At 44.1% G+C, this 17729-nt stretch overlaps 1 protein-coding gene across 2 annotated transcripts in view; it reads left to right on the top strand.

Moving 5' to 3' along the window:
- The window catches only part of SLC45A2 (solute carrier family 45 member 2), a 33270-nt gene extending 20031 nt beyond the window's left edge, over positions 1-13239 (top strand). For both annotated transcript variants that reach the window (XM_032470764.1, XM_006194813.3), the window contains 4 exons: positions 2863-3006; positions 3661-3784; positions 9563-9771; positions 11966-13239. In XM_032470764.1, the coding sequence (XP_032326655.1) occupies positions 2863-3006; positions 3661-3784; positions 9563-9771; positions 11966-12190 (702 nt within the window). In that variant the 3' untranslated portion in view covers positions 12191-13239. The remainder of the gene's footprint in view (positions 1-2862; positions 3007-3660; positions 3785-9562; positions 9772-11965) is intronic.
- Positions 13240-17729: the final 4490 nt, after the last annotated feature.

The following is a 17729-nucleotide window of genomic DNA, read 5'->3' as shown; positions in this document are numbered from 1 at the left end:
TAATTAGGTATTATAGATTATCCCTGCCTCTTTGCCCCGTTGATGGATATGACTTACCTTCAAACAGTCGCCCAGCAGCGGCTGTCTCACTCTACCCGAGGCTGTTGTGATGATCAGATGAAATCTAGTGGGTGGAAATCTTTTGAAAGGCATAAAACCCTCCAAGCTATTAAGAAAAGAAATGCATCAGATACAATGAACTTGTATTAATACGTGCCATGTGGACAACACTGTAGGCTCAGAATGGTTCTGTTATGTGTTTTAAAAAATAAAAGGAAAATAACATAAGAAAGAAAAGAGTAATTCTTAGACTCAGAGCCAAGCATCTGACTCCCCTCTTCCAAATGTGCATCTTGGGAACTTCCAGCTGAGCAGTGGGAGTCTCCACTGTGTCAGGGCCAGGGCCCTGGACTTCATTGTTGGTTTAAGTCCATACTTTCCAAAGTGAGGGTGGCTGTGCAGTTTGAGCACTGTGATTTATTTTTTTTTAATGGCAAAAGGCCTGAATTATTTCAGGGTTCAAACCAGATCCCATAAAATCTGTCTCCAGGTCCTCCTTGCCATCAGTTGCTCCCTTCAATATTTAGTCTCCTGAGGGCAGTTTTGTACAGTTCTCTCTTCCCCAGGTGGCTCTGCAACTTTCTCACTTATAAATCCATCACTACCCAATCTCTAGTTGACAAAGTTACACAATGCATGCAGTACAACTCTCAAGGGCTCAGAATCATTGCAAGGACTTCACCAAGGGGATTGAAGAGTCAGTGAATAATGTGCCAGCTGCATTTTCATTCTGAGTTAAAATATCCAAAAGGGCTTTGAACAGTTGCATCCTCAGCTTTTACAGAAAGACTGGGTACAATTTGGAAGTTCATATTTATTTTCGGAAGAAAGAAAAAATAGGTTAACAATGAGAGCAGGCTGAAAATTACGTATAAGACAGAAGCACAAATTAGTATTTGGAATGAGGCTGAATACTTGCTGGTCAGATTCACTTTTTAAAATTTTGAATTTTTGGAAAGAAAAGAAAGAAAGTGACGATAAACTGCTTACTCTGAGACATGAAAATCGGGCTGTTTCTCAGTCTATACCTTTAATTGCTTCATCCTGTGGTCAAGGAAAAAAGTAATAATTCTGCTTTGAATTTCTGTTATGGTCACCATTTGTTTTGCTAAGTACCATATTCTATATGTAGAAAATAGTTATTTTTACTAACTCCAAGGGAATGCCTATACTTTTGAATACTGACTAAGTATTAAAAAATCAATTGAGTTGTGGTTAAATACTACCAAATTTATGAATTAAAAAAATCAGCTTGTATAACAAACTTACAAGGGGTAAATATGATTTTCTGCATCAAAGAAGTAAAAAGCACTATCACATATGGTTAAGAGTCATAAAACAATATGCTGCTATAGTTAAAATAGAAAATTTCAGGAGGCTGTCTTATAAATAAACTAGCCAGGACCCAATTTCATTATGTCAATATTCAGAATAAATAAAAATCTGACAAGAAAGACCTATTACCCTACTATGCTTGATGTTTATCGTCTCAGTGTCTTCAGGGCAACTGAGTGCTTAATATTCCCGAGGTTCTTTCTTGTCTTACACGACCAGATGTTAAAGGCTGTTCCATTTTTTTGCATTTCAAAACAGTTGTGTCAATAGTTCAAAATTTTTCATTCTCTTGATGCTCCTGATACCAATAAATTAGAGCCTCTGGTTTTACCATAATTTAAGTCTAGATTTAAACAATTGGGGGCATATGTACTGGGAGATGTGTGTGTGTATGTGTGTTTGTGTATGTTCTACAGTGTTTTCACTTCTGACTCAACGTAGGGCTCATTTACATGTGTTGGCTAATGTCAGGATCCAGAGAAATAAACTGAGAGAAGGTACCTGGCCAAGAACAGGGAGCTGATTGGCTCTATACAGTAGATTTCTATTGCTACATAATAAACTACCATGAATTTAGCAGCTTAAAGCCACACGCACTTATCTCATATTTCTATAGGTCACAAGTCTGGGTTCTCTGCTCAGGGTGCCACAAGGCTGAAATCAAGGTGTTGGTGGAACTTTCTCATCTAGAGGCTCAAATGGGGAGAAATCAGCTTTGAACTCATGCAGGTGGAATGGTGGTTGCTCTTTGTGATTGTAGGACTGAGGTCCTTGTTTTCTTGCTGATGACCAGGGGTCCTTCTATCTCCTAGAAGCTGTACTCGGGTCCTTTCCATGTGGCCCCCTCCACATTCAAAGCCAGAAATTCTTGTGCTTTGAGACTCTCTGACATCCCCTTCTGCTCCCAGCTGGAGACAATGCCGTCTTTTTAAAGGGCTCATGTGAGTTGGTTCAGGTCCCCCAGATGATTTCCCTTTTCATTAATTCAAAGTCAACTGATTAGTAAACTTAGTTATATCTGAAAAATCCTTTTGCAGTGTAGCAGCAGAATCATGAGGCTGGAGATCGAAGACGCCATCTTGTTCTAAGAGTCAAGAAGTCACAGAATTATAACCATTTAAGGGCTGGCTTAGATCTTTGAGCTTGGTCCTCATGCAGTGGTTCTGTCATTCAAAGATAGGAAGCTAGATGTCTCTTACATCTTGGTTCAAAGCAAGCTCCATTTCCAGTCCCTTCACCCTTATGTCCCTAAAGCCCCACTCTGGGCCAGAAACTGCCAAGTATATCCACACGTATTTAACAGGTCCCGTACCTCCTATGAGACTGCTTCATGCTAACCTTCGTGCCCAGAAACTGTACTCTTGTGTGATGGTCGACTGACAGATGTGTAATATGGCTGTGTGCTGGCTCCCACAGTGGACTGTGTGTCTACACTGAATGTCACACCTGTTTGATGTTTTATTCCAGATTCCAAGGACAATGACCATGAAGTCATTGCTAAGGGCGCTGATAAGCATGCCTCCCCACTACCGCTGCCTTTTCATCAGCCACCTCATTGGATGGACCGCTTTCCTGTCCAACATGCTCTTCTTCACAGACTTCATGGGCCGGGTAACGGACACGTCTGCACACACTCACTGACTCACACAGCAATCCCTCTGTCAGCACCTGGGGAACTTCTGGGCTAGCCTCTGGGAAGGGCACAGTAAGAGTGTAGGAAAGAGTACTTCCAAGGAGGTGGCTTACAGACAGGTTCCAGAGGGAAGTTAACTACACCCTACACAACTAGAGGACACTGTGGGGCCGGTATTTGATCAAATACAACAAATAGGGAAAAATCAGCGTGAACTGTAGTAGCCACAGCAGGCTTAATAAAGAAGGTGCAGTGCGATTCAGACCTTGAAGGGTGAGTAGGAGCTGGAGAGAGAGGAGAGGGGGAGAAAACACTGGCATGTGTGGAGGTGAGTCAGAAGCCTGTTGACTGTAACAGAATATGGGTGACAGGATTGCCTAAGTTGGGTGGGACCAGATGTCAGGTAAAAGGAGAGGTGTTAAAAAACCAGGGAGATGCTGTATAAACTTGATGTAGTAGGTATTAGGACCTCCTGAGGGTCCTTGAACGGAGGTGTGAAAGGATGAAACGGGTGACATGGTCATGAGGGAATGAGGGCTGTGCCCTAGGAAAGGGTGGAGAAGTAGAATGTGTGAGAAGGGGTCCCTACCACCCTGCACTTGTAGCTCAATGGCCCCAAATCTCTCTTTCAGATCGTGTACCATGGGGATCCCTATGGGGCACACAACTCCACAGAGTTTCTCATCTACCAAAGAGGGGTCGAGGTTGGATGTTGGGGCTTGTGCATCAATGCTGTGTTTTCCTCACTTTATTCTTGTAAGTAAGTCTCCTCCTCCTAAGGGTGCCCTCTAAAGGGCTCTGGTCTAGCAGAATCTTGGATTTCATGTATCTATATTTCTATATTTTTTGCTCTTTAAAATACCAGATTCTTGATAAACATATGGAGATTAGGAAAAGCTATTCCCCTAGAATTGACCCATCAAGTTTCCTGTTCCATGGTGAATTCTGAATATAATTTTTCCTTCATGATTGCTTTGTACTTGGAATCACTGTGTTACCCAACTCAGGTTCAGCTCCTCACCGCTCAAAAGCCAATACTTGAGAGACAAGTGTTGGTAAAAAGCACAGTTGCTTTAATTAGAAAAGCCAGCAATCTGGGGAGAAGACGGATTCATGTCTCCAAAAACCAGCACTGAGGATTCTGCTCAGCCATAAGAGTTTTTAAAGGGAAAATGGGGAGTAATTTCAGTTAATCATCGAGATAGGGGATCCATCTTGTCACTGTCTCCCACTGTGTGCAGTCCTGTCAACTCCTTGTCGCGATCTTTCTCCAGATGCTGTTTTGTTCACACAGTTTGTTCATGAGATTACTGAAAGGGAAGCTGGGGAAGAGATTTGGTCATCTGTTAATTACTTATTCTTTGTTTCTAGTTCTTTGATCTAAGGAAAGAACCAACAGGCTAGGCAAGGTATTGTGTGATCAAAAGATTTGAAAAGTGTGCTTGAGCTGGAGATGAGTAGAGTAGGGGCAGGGGCAGGGGGCGTGGTTTAAAAGTTAGTTACAGCGTGCCTATTGGCCATTTGTACATCTTCATTGAAGAAACGTTTGTTTAGGTTTTCTGCCTATTTTTTTTTATTGTTTTTAAGATTTTTTTGTTATTGAGTTGTATGAACTGTTACCATATTCTGGAAATTAAGACCCTGTCAGTCCCATCATTTGCAAATATTTTCTCCCATTCCATAGGTAGTCTTTTATTTTGTTTATAGTTTCCTTTGCTGTGCAAAAGTTTATAAGTTTAATCAGGTCCCATTTGTTTATTTTTGCTTGTATTTCTATTGCCTTAGTAGACTGCCCTAGGAGAACATTGCTAAGATTTATGTTGGAGAATGTTTTGCTAACTGTTAGAGAAATGTGAACCAAAACTGCAATGAGATATGACCTCACACCAGTCAGAATGGCCATCAGTAAAGAGTCTACAAATAATAAATGCTGGAGAGGGTGTGGAGAAAAAGGAACCCTTCTACACTGTTGGTGGGAATATAGTTTGGTGCAGCCACTATGGAAAACAGAATGGAGATTCCTTAAAAAACTAAAAATAGACTTACCATATGATCCAGCAATCCCACTCCTGGGCATATATTGGAGGAAACTCTAATTTGAAAAGATACATGCACCCCAATGTTTATAGCAGCATCCTTTACAATAGCCAAGACGTGGAAGCAACTTGAATGTCCATCGACAGGTGATAGGATAAAGTTGTGGTATATTTACACAATGGAATACAACTGAGTCGTAAAAAAGAATAGAATGATGCCATCTGCAGCAACATGAATGGACCCGGAGATTGTCATAAGCCAGAAAGAGAAAGAGAAATACCATATGAGATCATTTTTATGTGGAATCTAAAAAGAAATGAGACAAGTAAATTAATTTGCAAAATAGAAACAGACTCACAGACATAGAAAACAAACTTGTGGTTACCAGGGAGGAGGGGGAGTGGAGGGATAAATTGAGAGTTTGGGATTTTCAGATACTAACAACTATGTATAAAATAAATGAACAGCAATGTCCCACTGTATACCACAGGAAACTATATTGATACCTTGTCATAGCCTTTAATGAAAAAGAATATGAAAAGGAATATATGTATGTATAACTGTATCACTATGCTATACACCAGAGATTAACACAACATTGTAAACTGACCGTAGTTCAATAAAAAAATTTTTAAGTTAGTTACAATGTTGCTTTGCTAAAGTGACAAGAAAAAGGAGCTTCTTGCAGAGACCTCTTTCCTGCAAAAACTGCCAAAAACTGCTTACAAGTGGGCTTCTGATCAAGACTCTGTGGGAAGTAGAAGGGAACCTTATAAATAAATTGGTGAGGTATTGGACGGATAAGGAATAAAGTCTTAGTGGAGACCATGACTGTGATTAACAGTGGGTCTTTGTTCTGCTGGAGTAAGATCACTGGTGGAGTTTCATAAATGTACTTATCAGTCTTGAAAATGACACAAAATTGGAGGATGGTTAATATGCAAGATGACAGAATTAACATGTAAAATTGAAGGGATGATTAAAATGCTAGGTGACAAGGTTAACAAGTAAAATGACCTTAACTCAGATGGGCAGGGTGGTATGTTACAGGAGCACGGTTCCAGATTGAGGACAATGGCTTTACTTCTCAGGTGCCAGCTTTCCACCGGATCTGCAGCCTATTAACCACCCCTTAGCTAAGCTGCAGCTGTGAGGACACTGTAAGCAAGAGGATTTCTGGGATTGGTTTTCAATAAGTCCAAATGGACGTACTCCAACTCTCGGGCATAACACAGGCTCATTTTGTGCTTGCTAATTTGTATGGAAATCTCCAAGTGCTCCATGCATTGAATTAAGTGAAAACTCTGGACAATAAAGGGTGTGCAATTCCCCCATTTGGAGTGGAAATCTGGGAGCTTCCCCGGCATTGGGAGGAGAATAGCTGGCCCCCAGGGCAGAGCTCTAGGCTTTGGATAGGCCCAGGAGACGGCAGGGGTATGGCCCAGGTTGGGGAGGGGGAGGTGATGAGGGACAAATCCCTGTTGCCATTCTCAGGGGCATCATTCTGTCACTGAAGTGTGCTGCTTGTGGGAGAAGAGGGTGAATGTTTATAATGACCCCTAGCCTGGCATTCAGCCCTTTACCACATAGCCATACCACAGTGGGAAACCTGCTTTGAAATCAAGAAAGTCTCTTCAAAATATAGCACAGTTGAGCAAAGGGGACCTAATACAAACATACAAGGAATGTATGAGTGCAATAATCATAGAACCATAAAATTCATTATTTCTAAATTTATGGTAACCAAATAGTGGTGGATTAAAGCATACCTTTCCTTAGCAAAACCCATTTTTTTCCCCTTAGAGTGTATGAATTAAGAAAATTCCAGGAGGAAGATTTCAAGTACCTAGAATCAGGGAGCATTAGACCAAAAGGATCTAATAAATTATCCATCTCCATCCCTCTGTGCTTTCAACAGGTGAGGGGACTGTTTGTTCCTAATCTTATTCTTGTAAGAGGAATACATTTTTCAAAACATCATTAGCATTTTAATTTTGTGTCAAAATTAGCATTTTAACCTTTTTTTTTTTTTCCTCAGAGAATCCCTCCTAGGGACCCTCCATTAGTCTAGTTTGAGTTTCTGTGTGAAATTCATGGCATTTAAAAATTAAAAGCATGCTTTTTCTTTTAGGTCTTTTCTAGTTAAAAGCCCTGTGTACAAAATAAACTAATATTTGAATAGTTTTCCATAGTTACATCTCATGTGTAAGTACATGGGATCCCTATCATTGTGAGTTAGAAGTAAAATTTTACTTATAAAGCACCAACCACTCTGCCTAAGGACCTTCAGGGGCTCTCATGCTCATAAGAGAGAGCCCCAATCTTGGCACTCCAGGGTTCGCAGTTTGGCCTGGCTCACACTTGGACCTCTGTCGCTCCCACACAGTAAATCCCCCAGTGACCCTCTGTGCAGACTTTCATCTCTGTTTTGCTTTTGGTTTCTTCCACTTGAACTGCTTTTTCTACCTTCCCACCCTGACAACTACTAATCATGCTTTCAGACCCAGCTCCAATGTGACCTCTTCTGTGCAATCTGAAGTCTTTCTGCCGCATCCCAGCCCACTCTGGGCAGAATCAATCATTTCCTTCAATTCCAGAGCACACCATATAATCCTCTATTTTGGATTCATCACGTAACATTGGGTCCAGGTCCAGAATTTCTGTCCAGACAGAGCTCGGCTGGGCAATCTGGCTGCTGGGGCCAGGGGTGGGGGACAGTGATAAGGGACTTGGTTTCAAGAGCCTTTGCACAGCAGCCATGCTCAGATCAATGAGAAGAGCAAGGCTGAGTACTGAAAGATAGCCAGTTGTCCATCTCATGCACTACTATTCATAGCTGGCCTTTAATCAGTCATTTCCCTGCAATCTTGATGAGAGACACAGTGTGAATTGTTATCAGACCCAGTGAGTCAACTTGGTCCTTAAATTGATTGATTTATCTTCATGAATAAAGCATTCTTTGCTGGATTTTCAGTCTTTGTACTGAAGTTACCTATGTTTCCAAATATCTCTTTATTTTCCTTTGCCTTCTTCCTGACTGGCCTGTACGCTTGTGAGAACATTTCCCTAAGAAGTACTGATAATAGCTTTCAGGTACTGAGACAACTTAGATTACATTTTCCACATAAATATAATCATTAAGCAAACAGAAACAGACCTCACTTTATGCTGCTTTTACTTTCATCCTTGACAACAGCCCTCCAGTCGTGGGATGAATTTAATAGAGGAAGCAATGATGGCTCATTTAACATTTTCAGAACTCCATGGGATGCCCCAAGACACTGTTTGGTTTCAGAACTGATACAACTGTAATACAGATTAGGTTTCTTGTCTTTGCAGTGTAAATCTAATAATTATTTGAATAGATATGGAAAATTACACTCTTGAATAGGCACATTTCTAGTATCTGTCATTTGTTTATCCCCATGAGTTCATGTGTTCCAGTAGAATGAGCAGGGAAAGATAAGGAAAATACAGATTAAAAATAACCAATTAAAAAAGGGAGATAAAAGTACTTTTTAGGGACTTTCCCTACCATGGTGGAAAACATAATAAAATATTTTAAAGCAGAATTTTCCATTTTAAAAAATGAGCTCTACCGTGATACCTTTATTAGCAAGTTAAGTTCACCTGCCGCGAGGGGACCCAAGGTACGAGTCAACCATGTTCAGCCAAGCCTGTATTTGCTGAAATAATGATAGGCACCATTAACTGGATGTCTTCTGTGTGCTTGTGCTGGGTGATTTCAGTTTATCTGACACAGTTTATCTCATTTGATCCTAATAACAACCACAAAGAAAGGTTTTATTAGTTCCACGTTTTCTGATGAGGAAGCTGGGGTTTAGGGAAGTTCCAGAAGTTGTCCATAGAGAATAAGGGCACCAGCAATGGGAGGCGCCCGTGAGGGGAGCCCCTTGCCAGCCTGGGAAGGGCTGGCAAGTCAGGTGATGGACATTCTTTACTTCTTTCTCATGTTGTGTAGACGGCATTCAGGTGGGGTGAAGATACTGAACAACTTGGATCATTCTATAAAATCTGGTTATTTCCATTTTCCCCAACCTGACTTTGGGCTTTGGGGGCCAAGACAGACCTGGATTGTTATTTTGGTCCTGTTAGGCTAGATCCCTGTGAATCAGAAAGACCCCCACTTTTCTTCCATGCCTTGTAGCCCCAGGGTCCCATAACCAAGGTGGGCTTTTGTATCACTTCTTCTGCAACCTGTTGCTATTCAGCTGTCCACGACACAGTGCCTGGTCCTTTCTTGCAGAAAAGAAGTCAACCCACCAAGGCAATTTCCAGCTCTCTTTTATGCAAAGGATTCAGAGCTGATTCAAAAAGCCAGCTGTTTTCAAGCACAGATAAGGAGCTTCTTTCGTTCATGACTCAGGATCAAAGGAAGGCTAAAAAAAGTGGCTCTTCAGAAGGAAAGGTTGTCTGAAATGATGAAATGTTGTGAAGCACTGCCAGCTGTAATTTCTCCCTCTCTTCTCCCCGCAGACTTTCAGAAAGCTTTGGTTCCCCACATCGGATTAAAGGGTCTTTACTTCACGGGGTATTTGCTGTTTGGCCTGGGGACGGGCTTTATCGGGCTCTTCCCGAATGTCTACTCCACCCTGGCCATGTGCACCTTGTTTGGCGTGATGTCTAGCACCCTGTACACCGTGCCCTTTAACCTCATTGCCGTGTACCACCGCGAGGAGGAGCAGGTGCGTTGTTGAGCCTCGGCTCTGAGTCACATCTGGAGTCACCTGAAGGCTGGGGGGGCTTGGTAGGAAGGTGTAAAGCAGAGGTGAAAAATAAGGGCTCTTGAAACAGCAGCACTAAAATGTCCAGCCAGGTGTAACAATGGTCTGGCCAAGGCATGACTGTCTTCCCAGCCCCAACCCCTCCGGGGCCTTACTCTGAAGCCCTGTGCACCTGGGAGCAATAGGGCAGGTACCATGACTCCCATTGGGCAGATTAGGAAGCAGTGGGCCGGTGGAGGGGCCAGGAAGGTGGTGCAGGGGGTTGGTAATGCTGAGAAACCAGCCCACAATCACACAGAGACCAAGCAAGGGGAACCCTGGGCTTATGACTGCAACATTTCTGGGTGCCACATCGAGGGCTCCTAGCCTGAACCACTGTATGGGTGCATGGTGGAATTTCCAGGAGTTATTGGTGGAGGGTAGGAAATTTGTAAGCAACATTTTCCTTGGATGTCTAGGTATTAGTAAGTCAGACCCTGTGTGCAAGAAGGAAAGCCGGTCATAGGTGATCACCTCCGCCAGTTGCTTGAAGGGAGGCCTCCCCATCTCCACCTCAGCACTTACGCCAGAGGGCAAGACCCTACATTGCCCTAAAAGAGCACTAGGTTGGGTATTTCTGCTGTAAAGTTTTTTCTTATCAAAATATGCAGTTTTTCCCCGGTAAAGGGGACTTCGCTGCTAAAGAGACAGCAGCATAAAGAACTGTCCCTCTAAGAGAGTTAGATGGTACTCGGCCCAAAATACATAGGCTTAGGACTCAGAGAAACTTGCATTCAAATCCTGCCTCCCCCACATGGCAGCTTGGTGACACTGGGAATGCTATTCATTTGTGTATTAAATATCACTAAAATGAGTTCATTTTTAGATGGACAATGCAGTCACGTGGTTCAGCACCCACAAAGATACACGAGTGTGTAGTAAGTGGCTCCTGCCACCCCTCCCTCCACGCTTTCCCTGTCTGCCACCCCGGCTCCTACGTGTAACCATTCTAATCAGGGTTTTGTCTGTCTTTCCAGTATTTTTGAATGAAAATCCAGCAAATATGAATCTGTTTTATTATTCTCCCTTTCTTACTCAAAGGATAATATGCATTTTTTTCTGCACAATGACTTTTTTATTTAATAGTACAGGCATTGTCACTCAAACTCTCAGAGCCTTAGTTTTCTAATCCATCAAATGGGAATGATACACCCACCTTATAGAGTTTTGGAAAATTAAATGAAACAAGAAAATGTAGGTGATCTGGTTAGCATAATGCCTACCTGGCACCTGGCAGACTGCAAATATGGTAGGTGGTAGTGTTATTCTCATCATGGGGTTCATTATAATAATAATACATGCATCCAGGGAGGTGGTGAGGATGCGATGAAGTAACGTGTGTGAAAGAGCCTTGCAGAAGGCCTAGCACACAGATGATACCCAACAAATGGCAATCTTATCAATCATTTCTGACCAAATATCAAATAGTAATCAGATATTAATCAACTAACCAAATATCAACCATATTTTGAAAGGTTGAATTTCATTTTTATGTTGTTTCTCCTACAGATATCTGTGATTTAACATCCTTCTAAAAATGTTTGAAGTTTTGACAGCAGGGAAGAAAAGGAATGGATTATTTATTGAGTTTCTACTACATTGCACATACTGACTTCTTAGGAAGAGATAATTTTGCATTCTTAACCATTTAACTCTCCTGTGTGTTAATGGTGGAGTGTCAGACTTTGTGGCAGGCAGGGAAGACAGGTTCAGGCAGGGCGTGGTGCTTAAATCAGGGGTTGACAAACTATGTCTTGTTGGCCAAGTGTGGCCTACGCCCTGCTTTTGTCCAGCCTGTTGTGAGCTAAGAAATCTTTTAAATTTTTTTAAATGATTTTTAAAAAATCAGTAGAAGGATAATATTTGTGACAAGTGAAAGTTACATGAAATTCAAACACCAATGTCCACCAAATTATGTTGGAGTGCCAGCTTGTTAATGCACTGCCACTGCTTTTGCACAACAGTGGCAGAGTCATGTAGTTGCAACCAAGACCATGCGACGCACAAGCTGAAAGTATTTATTATCTGGCTTTGTACAGAAAAAGTTTGCTTGCTGACTTCTGCCCTGAAGGACAGTTGGTGTAGATCAAATGCTGTTCCTGTGCTTCCCTTGCAGAGGCAGCAGGCCCGGGGAGGGGACCTGGACAGCAGCGGGAGAGGGCAGGGCCTGGACTGCGCCTCTCTCACCTGCATGGTGCAGCTGGCTCAGATCCTGGTCGGAGGTGGCCTGGGCTTTCTGGTCAACATGGCCGGGAGCGTCGTCGTCGTGGTGATCACAGCCTCTGTGCTGGCACTGATCGGCAGTTGCTTTGTGGCTCTCTTTGTTAGACACATGGATTAGGTCAATAAAGAGACATCGTCCCTAATGTCAGACACAGTGGAGCACACAGCAAGAAATCAATCTTTTCTTTAGCTCTGCTCGTCTTGTGTCTGCCCATTGGATGCCCCGTGTTATGACTTGTAGCTGCAGTCGTCTGCCGACCCCTCACTCTCATCCAGCCGTCTGCACAACCGTTTCCATATTTTAGGCATCATTTGTTTTAAGGGAAACTGGGCTATGCCTCCATTCACCAGTGGCAAAGAACAAGTGTGGGTGACAGCACCTCCATGTGCCTTTCTCCCTGTGTCTCGGTGCAGCTGAATGGAGAGACAGGCTCTGTTTTCCACAGGGCATTTCAGGCCTTGACGAAACCCGAGAAGCAGACTAGCATGTACCTGTGATGCTAGGATTTATTCTAGGATGTGATTTTTTTTTTTTTTTAACCAGGGGCCCAAATATAGTCAGGTGGGAGGGGCATATTTTTCATCAGATTTGCCATTACTCAAAATATTGGCAATGATTTATTTTATGATGTTAATTTACTCATATTTAATTCATATTTACTTGCTCGTAATTAATTCGGGTTAATTTATGATATCCCTGACATGTCTACTTGAACATCTCATGCTGGAGGATTCACCACTTTCAAAGAGCTCATTTTATTGACAAGGTGAAAATCTCTCTCTCTAGCCTGCACTTTGGTTCCATCCCCTGGAGTTTATATGAAAGGCTTTCGAAGAACTGCGTCCTGTGTCCCCTGTGATCTTCTCTTCTCCAAGTGCTTTAGCTTCTCTCAGGCATGATCATTGCATAACTCGTCTGAAGCTGCACAGCCCTAAGTGGCAGAGCTGGGCTTTGAACCAGGCACTTGGGCTCTGCTGTTTCCTATGAGAGCAGCTCTGAGCCTGCAGGCGGGCAGCTGGTCTGTGCTAGGTAAGTGATAGCCATCATCACTATTTTTAAAGGCTCCCCATCCTGCTCCCCCAGGCCTAGATTTCCCCCCATCCACAGCACTTCAAAAGTGTTTGTCTACACAATTCCAGATGGGCCTGTGGGGCGCAGAATGATTTGCCCACATGTCTTTACAATTAAAAAGATGTATGTGGTTAATCTTCCTGCTTCGTCTTAAGAGTCTGGTGGTGTAGTCTAATGGCCTCAGATGAGTTTCTAACTTAGCATGAATTTCTAACTTCCATGCTGGAAGGGAATTTGGAGAAAGGAAACGAGGTGCTTGGAAGACAGGGCCATCGGGATTTGGACTGCTCTGTGGTGTACCTCGGGCAGAGTAGAATGGACCGCTCAGTAGCGCGGCAGGCCCTGCGGTGTCAGCTCATTTGGGGTAGCAGCTCTGAGAAGAGGAACCATGCTCTTTGGGTGGGTCTTTGGGCCCTCTTTCACACAACTGCCGGGGGTATGAGGAGTACAGACCCACTCCTGACATTTCCATTTGCAGGGCTCAGGGCAAGAACACTGATGGAGGTCCGTCGTCCTCCTCCAGCCCTTAGCTCTGTCCTGTACCGTGAGGGCCCTTGTGTGCACTTTGGCATTGGTACACCCATGGCCTTCCCAGCCCCTCCACTCTCTATCACACCTCTGAACAGCCACCCTAAGTCACCCCTCACACCTAAATGTACACAGACTCAGCGGTATCGTCTACCGTCTGGAGGAAAGGACCCACTAAACCCTTATCAATAGGCTCAGGGCCATTTAGATGGAGGAATTCTGATGTCTCAGGTACTGGAGCGTCATCCAGAAGGTGGGAGGTGGATTCCTTGCATGTGGGGATGGGCACAGCTGGGAGGGGAGGTCAGAGCAGAGTCCTCTAATAATCAAACCCAGGGCAGGGCTGGCTGCCCAGGTCTGAGGGCAGCACTGAAGAGTGCCAGCCAGAGGGCAAGCCAGATTCAGTCATTGTGGGGCAGCCCCCTCCTTCCCAGTTTCTCTAGTGGTCTCAAACTGGGTCTGCATTATCTCACATTCCCTCTCCTCTTGCTGCTTTTGGGGGCTTCCAGGCTGCTGCTGCAGTTCTCTTGATCGCCTCCTTTTTTAAGAGTCTGATCTCTGCTGCCACTGCATCATCACCCCTGTGCCTGGGGCAGTGCTAGGGTGTGAGGTGGTACATCTGGAGCCCCTTGGAGATCTGGCCTCTTCTAGTTTGTGTGCAGTGGTGGGGCGGGAGGAAGGAGGGGCAGGGGCTTACATGGAAGTGGTCACTCCTTCCTGCTCACTGCTCATGCTTGCCACCTGCAGAACACACAGCTTCCTGATCAGACACCAGTCTCTCTGGGATCCTGCAGTTTATCCCATTTTTCTCCAGATTATTATTTTTTTTCCCTGGACTGGGCTGGGCTGTCTTCTCAAACCTGAATGTGCTGTTGTTTCACTTAATCTCTGAGATATTCTCCTCTCCTCACAGACACTTATTCTCTGCCCCTCAGTCAGGTCCCCCTGCCTTCTACTGCTATATTCACTCACAAAGGAAAGCATCTCATTTTTTTTCGGGGGTGTTCACATGCAAAACTACTCCATCTTACCCAGCCTTCCTCCCTCCCTCTCCCGCTCACATCATCCATCCTAGAGCAGCAGGGTCGTGACTGACTTACAGGAACGACTGGGGAGAACACCTGCTCCCAACCCCACAGCGTAGGAGGAAGATGAGCAGGTGCCCCTAGGAGCCCACATGACACAGCACTTAGCTTCCTGAGAGAAACAGCACCAACCTGCCTCTTTTGTTTCACCTCCCTGTCCTTGATCTCTGTAAGGTTTAGAAGTGGAATTATTTGCAGAGGGAGTTCCATGTTTATTTCCTGATCATTTCTGCAAGGATAGCTCTGGTGATTGAAGATTTTGAAATGAATGATTGGGTGACCTGGGAGGGTGACCCGCAGCTGAGGGCCATCTACCCTAGACCCCCAGGAAGTCAAGAGTAGTCATCTCTGGCCAACCACAGTCTTTATTGTAAATGAAGCTCGTTTCAGATGGAACACTGGCTGGGCTATTGGATGAAGAAGAGAGCTAGAATACACACACACACGCACACACGCACATGCACACACGTTCTCTCTCTCTCACACACACACACAAATATTCAAATACTTTACTTTTTTTAACTCAACCGCATTGAGGTTTGAATGAGTTGACAGAATCCAATTTTAAAAGCCTTTAGCCACCTTGGAAACTCAAACATTTGTTCTTAGTATATCAATGTCATATCCACTCTGGGACAAAAATGTTCCATTACCAGACCAATAGAGCAAGTGCAGGGACACCTACATTCTTTGTAGAAATCCTAGGAAATCCTGTCGGAGAAAGGGAAGCCACACTGCTTTGCCTCCCACTTCCCCCGCAATGTACCTGGCATTCCAACCTCAAAGCTTCTGATCACTGCATTTCCTCAGCTTCAAATGTCCTCTCTGCATCCCTACTCCTTGTCTCAATTGCCATACACGCCCATCTACATTGTACCCATATTTCTAGGTCCATCTCAAATACTGCTTTGACCAGGAAGCCTCTGATCCCCCAACAGAATCAAGCTTTCCACCCCTGGATTCCCATAGATAGCACTTTCTCTTGGCCCTTCCTATGACATTCAACTCACTGTTCTGTGACTCATTTGCCTTGTACACATGGCAGTGTCCCCTTCTAAACGTTAGGAATGTGTACACGATCCCCGCACTCAGCACAGGGCTTGGCACACGACAGGCATCCAAAAACTAAATCACTGATGTCAGCTGATTTGACCACTTCCTTGTTGATGCTTTTGTCCTTGTCGTAGACAAAAGTCACGGTCATTTCTCCCTCTAGCCACGTTCTTAGAAGCCCTCAGGTTTGAATGAGGACAGGGTGACCCTTTTCACAGAGATCTTTCATGAAGGCCTTGCCCCCCCTTCTGTTTCCCTAGTACCCATCATAGCAGAATCACACACTTCAACATACTTTCCTAAAAATCCTGGGCTACCTACGCATTATTTTATTGTCAAAACCGAAGTGACAAGTTGCCTTAATAAAGAGAATCTCAGTAAGAGTCTAACAGCAGTGTTACACATGGATACACTGCCATGCTACTTTTGTTCTTTGTTGTGTTCACTTGTTCATTTATTTTGTATTTTGGAGACCTGAAGAGCTTACAATTCCATCTTTATTAGCCCATTGGTTTTCAATATCAGTATCATTAAGGTTTCTTCCTAAGGGGCAGTGAGAGACTAATATGACTACTTTAAAATAAAAGCATTATTTTGTTTTCTAAAAAAAGCTAACTTCTCAAGATTGCTCAGGATTGGGGAGGTCAGGCAGCTTCTGTTTTTGTGGCAAGGTTCTGAGCGCTTCCTCATTGCACTGTGTTGTGTTACAGAAAGCACGACAAGGGATGCTGGGGCTGCAGAGCTCACATTTTGAGCCTTAAATCTCAGATACTGCAGGGAATTTCCAACAAAATTACAAAATGATTTGTAGTTCAAGAGGCTATTTAAGCAGACATGTTTGTATAATGATCATGTCATTAAAATAAGCACACCAGTAGGTGCTCACATGGTGGGGGTTTTTAACCCCAAAACTAGGTTGCCAAGCAGAACAACAGTAGCACCTCTGTCAAAGCTGGCAGCTGGGTGGGTAGATTGATGTTTGATCCCCGATCTCGGAGCAGCCTCAAGAAAGAACTACACTGCTGTGACCAGAACAGAATTGTCATGAGAAATCTGTCACTCTTCAGGGATGGTCCCATAGACCATCCGGGGGTTAAGGAAGAATTCATCATGCAGGTCAACACACTGAGTACTCCTTAGAATAAATGAAACTTAGTTAAGGTAGTGTCCTATGGGAATTCTGATTCCCTGCCTTCTCTCCTCGGTGTTAGAAACAGTAAGAAACCTCACACCTGAAAGTCTGGCGGTCCCCTCAGAACAGGATCTCAGTCTTTTTCCTTCAGGACAGGTTGTACTTGTCTCATTCCCTTTCCCACCTCACACCTCCTCTTGAAAGATCAGTCTCCAGCTTCCAAGAATTTGGTTTTCAGGAACCAAAATTCTACAGCATCTCTTAATCTGCTCTCTCAGTTTAACAAAAAAAAAAAAAAAAAAGCGGCAGAGCCATCCCTCTACTCGCTGGTCCAGAGCCTCAATCAAACCGGTATTCTGATTCCCAAAGAGTGAGGGGAGAAAAGTCCCCACTTTCAGTAGCATGTCTACTCAGATCTTTTCCAGTTGCCCCTGAGTACAGCTCACCTGCAGCGCGCAGACCCCAGCGCACGCACAGCGTCTCCGGGCACCCACACCGCTCTCCGGGGAACCCAGATGCCCAGGCTTCGAGCGCATGGTGCACTCGCTTGCTGCAGGGTTACCAAGAAAGCGCGAGCCTCCTTTCCCCTTTAGGGGCCGTTGCCTGAAGAGGTCGCTCTGTTAGCTCCCTCCAACTACACTGCGTCCGCTCGCTCCCTCGGTGACGCGAATAGCTGGAGTGTTTGGGCCACGGCGACCTGTGAGCGCAGAGGCAGTGCAGAGTCGCGGTCGAGCTTCGCGTGTGCCCACTCGCCCTGTCCGAAATGATAAACCTTTAGACGTCCCAC

This window comes from Camelus ferus, chromosome 3, assembly GCF_009834535.1.
Source record: "Camelus ferus isolate YT-003-E chromosome 3, BCGSAC_Cfer_1.0, whole genome shotgun sequence".
Taxonomy (NCBI): Eukaryota; Metazoa; Chordata; class Mammalia; order Artiodactyla; family Camelidae; genus Camelus; species Camelus ferus.
The sequence above is the reverse complement of the archived record's forward strand: the minus strand, read 5'-3'. Positions and strand labels throughout refer to the sequence as shown.